Source organism: Physeter macrocephalus, chromosome 10 (assembly GCF_002837175.3).
Source record: "Physeter macrocephalus isolate SW-GA chromosome 10, ASM283717v5, whole genome shotgun sequence".
Taxonomy (NCBI): domain Eukaryota; kingdom Metazoa; phylum Chordata; class Mammalia; order Artiodactyla; family Physeteridae; genus Physeter; species Physeter macrocephalus.
This window is the reverse complement of record NC_041223.1, coordinates 81,059,759-81,065,758: the sequence shown is the minus strand read 5'-3', so window position 1 is coordinate 81,065,758 and position 6,000 is coordinate 81,059,759. Positions and strand designations below refer to the sequence as shown.

Here is a 6,000-nt window from a genome sequence, read left to right as displayed (position 1 = left end):
GAGGCCCGCGTACCGCAAAAAAAAAAAAAAAAAAAAAAAAGAACTGAACTGACTGGCTGCTGTCTTTCCCCAGTTTGAACTTCAGTGGATGCTGATCCATTGTGACCCACTGCGACCCAGGAGAGAAACTTGCCACGAGCTGCCAACCAGGGTAACAGTGAGTCCCTGGACCACCTGCAAAGACCACTTCCACCCAGCGTAGCTCTCGCCACCTCCTCAAAATCCCCCCCTCCCCACTCTCTTTCTCTAAAGAATCCACGCTTTGCAGCACAGACCAGATAGACAGTAAGGAAGCACCGGTCCCACCCACAGCTGGGCGGGTAGAAACCACCTTGGGGCGGGGGTGCCTGTTTCTACCTTGGGTGGCTTACGACCTTCCCTCCTCCCCTCGCGCACATCTCCGCAAGAACACTACCGGTCGCAGCCCTCAGTGGCACGCAGGCCCTGGCGTTGGCTCCTAGGACAGCAGGATGCTGCCCTGGGGCGGGAGGGGCGCGGGCAGAACCGGCCTGAGCGGCCGCGGGGAAGGAGTTAAAAGGGACTGTTGTCATTCTATCCGTCCTCCCGGCCCCACAAGCTCTCCTCCAATCCCCAGGACCCTCTCCGGGGCCACTCACAAACAGGAGGAACTTACGCCTCTCTGTCTGGGGGCGCTCTTTGTGGGGACAAGCGCCACTGTGCGCGCGTGGAGGGCGGGCCCGGGGAGTAGCGGCGGGCGGCGGGGATGGCCTGGACGGCGCGGGACCGCGGGGCCCTCGGGCTGGGACTGCTGCTGTCGGGGTTCTGCCTGTGCGCGGCTCAAGTAAGTTGCGCGCGGGTTTAGGGGGACGCCTTCCCACTGTCTCCCCATCTTTTCTTCTCCAGCCCAGCCAGACCACCGACCTGGTAAGCCAGGGGGCGCAGCCGTCGGGGGAGCCGCGGGGAAGGTGCCGAGCATCCCGTGGGCTGCCGGGCCCCGCGCATCCTGCGGCGAGCACGGTGGGAGGCGGGGGCCCTAGGTGACCCCTACGGTCCCGGAAAGGGCGCCCCCTCGCCCACCGGGCCCCCATACTGCAGGCTCAGGCGGAGGCTGGAGGCCGGGGTTTAATTTTCAGCCTGACTGCTCCTCCCCCTCCCCTCCCCCTCCTCTCCCCTTCCCCTCCTGGCGCGGTCCAGGGCAGCCCTGCGGGAGTAGGCGGGGTTCCAGCAAACTTTGCATCCCGCCCGCTGTGCCCGCCGGTCGGGGTGGACCCACGGCCCGGACTGGCCTCGAAATTTCGGCAGCTTCCCGAAGGCTCGGCGTCTCCTCCCTCCGCCCAGGACAGGACCCGGCGGGGGCAGGGCAGCCAGCGCCGTTTGAGGTTTCACTTACAAAGACCCTATTGTAACCTGTCTGGTCCCCGGAGTTTAGAAAAACCAAGTTTTCCTTGATGAAAGAAGCTTTTTTCTTTCTTTCTTTTTTTAAATTTAGAAGAGAGAGAGAGAGAGAGAGAGAGAGAGAGAGAGAGAGAGAGAGAAATCTCACATTCCCTAAGCAACGTGTGCAAACTATTGCAGAGGCCAGCCTTCCCTCTAACACCATCAAAGCTGAGCTGTTTGCAGCCAATAAAAGGGGTCACACCCTAGGGTCAGCCTGAAATTTGGGGTGTTTTTGAAGCGAGGTGCCCAGACCTCCTGCAAGAGAATCGCTGCAGGCGGATCTGAAAGGAGGCCAGGCGCTCGCTGGGTTCCACCGCTGCTCCGCCCCATCCTCCCTTGTCTTTCCCTGAGAGGATTCCCCCAGCTTTCTCCTCAACACAGGAAGGTCTACAGAATGACACTGTAGCTGATCTGGGCTGGAGCGCCTCCGCTCCTACCTGTTCCACTTTGGCCAAAACGCTGACCCGCAATCACTGATTAAATCGAGGTATTTAGTGATCACCATCTTCAAGATCGAATCCCTTGAGGAAGAGGCCCCCTGTTCCTCACAAGCCCCCTTCGGTTGAATGCTCTGTAGACGTGAGGACTCCACCCTGGGGGCCTGGATTGTGCTCTAACCTCACTGTCAGCCTCATTGAGGACCTTGAGGAGGGGAAGAAGTTCCCCTGGGAGTTCGATCCCCGCGTGTTATGTTGGGTTCAAACCCCGGCCTCTGCAGGGCAGTGTCTTTACCGGGCCGCGCCGGGGGCCTCGGGCCCTGGTGCCCAGTTTCGCGTCGTTGCCCCACGTGCTCCACTAACCCGTGTGCGCTCTCTTTTCAGAGGGGCCCCCCGGGTGAGCAGGGTCCTCCGGGGCCGCCGGGCCCCCCTGGAGTCCCGGGCATCGACGGCATCGACGTAAGTGTCACCTTCCCCCAGCGGCTCGGGTGGGTTCTTTGAGAGCGTCCGAAGCACACCCCCCCCCCCAAAGGCGGGATGTGACGTGGGTGAGCCTGGAAGCCTGGGAATTTCGGAGGGGGGAGGTCACTTGTCCTGTGGCCCCGGTTGGTCATGGACCAGCACCGTTTGGCCCGTCCCGGTCCCCGATTTGTGAGGGATTCTCCCGGAGGGGTGCCCAGCGCCCCCCTCTCACGGACTGCTCTCCCTTTCCTCCTGTCCTCCAGGGTGACCGAGGTCCGAAGGGTCCACCGGGCCCCCCGGTAAGTGGATCAGCGCCTTGGCCCTCCACTTCCTTCCGACGTGGTCTGCAGCCACGTGCGTCAGAAGAGTCTCAACTTTGCCCCCTTTTCTCTCCTTTTTTCTCTCCCTGCCTCGCGCCCTCCCTGCCCAGGGCCCCCCGGGAGAGCCGGGAAAGCCGGGAGCTCCGGGCAAGCCTGGCACACCGGGCGCAGACGTGAGTAGTGGGAACTGGGAGCGCGCAGCCGGGCCCACGGCGTGTGTGCGTGCGTGCGTGCGTGTGTGCGTGTAGAGAGGCGCAGGCTTCAGGGAGGGGGGTGACCGGGGTCCCAGCTGCAGCAGGGCTGTGTCCCTGAACTTGGCCTTGCGCGCGGGCTTGGCACGAACGTGGCCGTTTCTGCGCGTGGGTCTGCGAGGGAGGAGGCTCCGCGCAGCTCCCTGGGGAGAGCACGCAGCGCTGGCATTTCCTGCTCTCGGAAAACATAGGTGGGTACCGGTTCCTGCCTCTAACCGTCCACTCCCCTGCTCACCCGGTGCTGGGGAGGAGGGATCAGACTGGCCTCTGCAGGGGCTTCCCAGCAAGCCGTCTCTGCCCTTGCTTTCCGGCACCCCCTACATGCATTTAGAAAAGGAACCTGCAGGGGAAGGTTCTTGGGGTTCTCTTCCTAAATCCCAAGGAAAAGAGAAGAGAAAGATGCTCTTGGGGGGAGGGTCTGAAGTGACGGGGGAGGGGTGGGAGCAGGGCTGGGGCAGGGAACTGGTCAGTACAGGTGGCACAGGAAATTCAAAACTAGTCTACTGTCTTTCCACGGGTGTTTTCTTGGCTGACATCAATGACAGAAATAAGCTGACTAGGGTTGCTTGAAGACCAGGAAGCAGCAGCCTCTCCCCAACCTACCCACCAGCACACCTGCCTCCCCCACATCGGAGGGACGCTCAGATGCTGAGCTGTGTGATAAACCTAACACTAAGTAACATTTCTTCAGAGTAAAAGGACTTCAGGCCTCTCGGCTTCTCTGTCCGTACACTAGACTAATACTTATTGAGGTCTCACTTCAGGCCACTCCTTGACTTTGCCGCCGGATATGAAGTGAAGTAAGATCCGGCACCTGCTCTCAGAGAACAGACAAGGCTGGGTCCCTCAAGTTATCCTTCAAGTTACCATTTCATGTGGTTTCCCTGAACTAAGGACTTTTCTAAATCAAAAAAAGCACCCGAAAACCTATGATTATAGATTCCGAGAAGTCTTGACTGGAGCTGAAGACAGAGCCTTCATTTTGAGAAAAAGAAAAACCACACAGCTAGATGTTAGTGGTTATTAAGATGTGCTTTCTTTATCAAGATTAACATAATGAAAATATTTGTCTATGCTATTCATTGCCTTAGGAGATATTGACTTTGTTTTATGCTTCAAAGGCCCTAGTTTGAACTTTCTAGGTATGCAAAGTGGCAGTGCATGAGGTTCCCAGGGACTAATATTTGTATAATACGAAGTGAATATCAGCCTAATATTAGTATAATACAAACCGAAATTATATAACTTGTTGGCTATCAAGCTTTTCTCTGAAACTCCGTGAATTACTTATGACACATTATAACAAAAAATTTCGATAAATACAAGGCCACTAAGTAAACCAGTAGCCCAATATAGGTTGGATTTATTTCTGCATTCCTTTGAAACGTGGACCTTGTTTTATGTGAAAAGAAAATTGATGATTAAATGACTCATTATTATTGATTTTTGTGGTGGTTGAAGCATAAACTAATGGCCTGAAGTCTTGTCTCACTATTGAGTTGCCATAATTTCAGACAGAGGACTAGAATTATCTGTGTCCCAATTTCATGGTGCTTCTGTAGCAGGCGCAACATATTGTCCTTTACCTATAAAGAAGGATAAAGACAATGCCTGGTTTTGCTTTATAAAGTAATTTCCACACTTAAAACAGAAACTTGGGATAAATAAATGAAAGGTCTTCAAAATCTTCAGAAGTACAATGTAAATAACACTTACAAATAGTTTTTTTTTTCTTTGTCTATAGTTGCAGTACCACAGTGCAGATTTCCAAAGTTAAAAAGTGTAAAATAGTAAGGTTTCTTATATCATAGAACTTTGACCCTGGAAGGTCCTCAGGGAGAAACTGATGAGGGCATTGAATCAATCTTCTGGGATTGCAAAGGAAAGCAAGAGAAAAAGAAAAAGAGAAAGGAAGGAGAGATAAAGTAAGAAATTCGTGTATGTGCCAGTATTTTGGGCATTTTTAGAACTGAGCAAAAAATTAACTATACTAATTTGCATTTGAGTAGAACTTTTTTTTCAAATGCAGTCACAAACATGATTTCCTTTAACTTTACAATAAGCTGGAAAGTAGGTTTGGCTAATATTATTCTTCTCAGATAAGGACACTGAATAATTATGAGGACAAGTAGTTTCCCCAGGGGCCCAGAGTTATTCAGTGGCTAAGACGGTGAAACAAACCAGATTTCTTGATTTTTAGAGTCACTTTCTTTCCAGGTAGCTTTGCCTCATGCAGATATGAATGAGGTTCTTAAATAGATGAATATTTGGAGAAAATAGGGAGAAAAAGAATGACAGCGAATTTTTGTTATCTGAATTACCAACCAAGAAATATGATATTAAAAATTCAATGGATAGTAAAAATATTTTAATGGATATTTTATAATTACTTGTAAATATTGGTATAAATTTCATATTCACCAAATTTTGAAATGGAGCCACGTGCAACTTACAAGATCCTGACCTGAAAAGTTTTTTTATTCCACTCTCTGACACATTTGACATTTTAAACAGACCTTTTACCCTAAATTGAGAATAGACCTTGAGACTAATGAAATACCAGAAACTGGATCAGAGTTTGCTGTTTGTCTCTGGGCTTGAGAGCTAAGTAAGTGGGAAGGCGTAAGTTATCTTTCTTGGTAGGTGAACCTAAGTGTAGTGGTGGGACCTGAACCCTCCAACCTTGGTTCATTGCAAAGCTGTATTTTTTGGTAATGTTAACAAATGGTTAAGCAGGTGGTGTTTGGAAGGAACTGAAAGGAACATGGCTTAAAGGTAATTATCCTGAATCAAGTGGATTTTTGACAGAAAAGGTAAACGAGTCATGGCAGCTAGTCTTGTAGGATTATGTGTTGGGTCTCTTGAGCTGAGTGGTTGCAATGTTGGAAGGAAATCACTGTTGATGGCTGGTGTGCTCTGCCAGGCAGCAGCAGGAAATTTCAGAACACGGTTGGCTTTAACATCATCCCATATAGAACTTTATCTTCGTAAGCATTCCTATGAAAGCAATTCTTTCTGCCGCTGGGCAGTATTTTCCTCTAGTCATTTCTTTGACAAATAAGAATGATTGCAAGTTGGAGTTGTATGCGTGCATCTGTAAATGTAAATTGTAGGAGATTTATGTGCATACAT

At 51.4% G+C, this 6,000-nt stretch overlaps 1 protein-coding gene across 1 annotated transcript in view; it reads left to right on the top strand.

Moving 5' to 3' along the window:
• The first annotated feature begins 88 nt into the window (after positions 1-88).
• The window catches only part of COL9A1 (collagen type IX alpha 1 chain), a 60,910-nt gene continuing 54,998 nt past the window's right edge, over positions 89-6,000 (top strand). The window contains exons 1-5 of the mRNA XM_055087384.1: positions 89-151; positions 865-885; positions 2,220-2,294; positions 2,561-2,596; positions 2,728-2,790. Of these exons, the coding sequence (XP_054943359.1) occupies positions 89-151; positions 865-885; positions 2,220-2,294; positions 2,561-2,596; positions 2,728-2,790 (258 nt within the window). The remainder of the gene's footprint in view (positions 152-864; positions 886-2,219; positions 2,295-2,560; positions 2,597-2,727; positions 2,791-6,000) is intronic.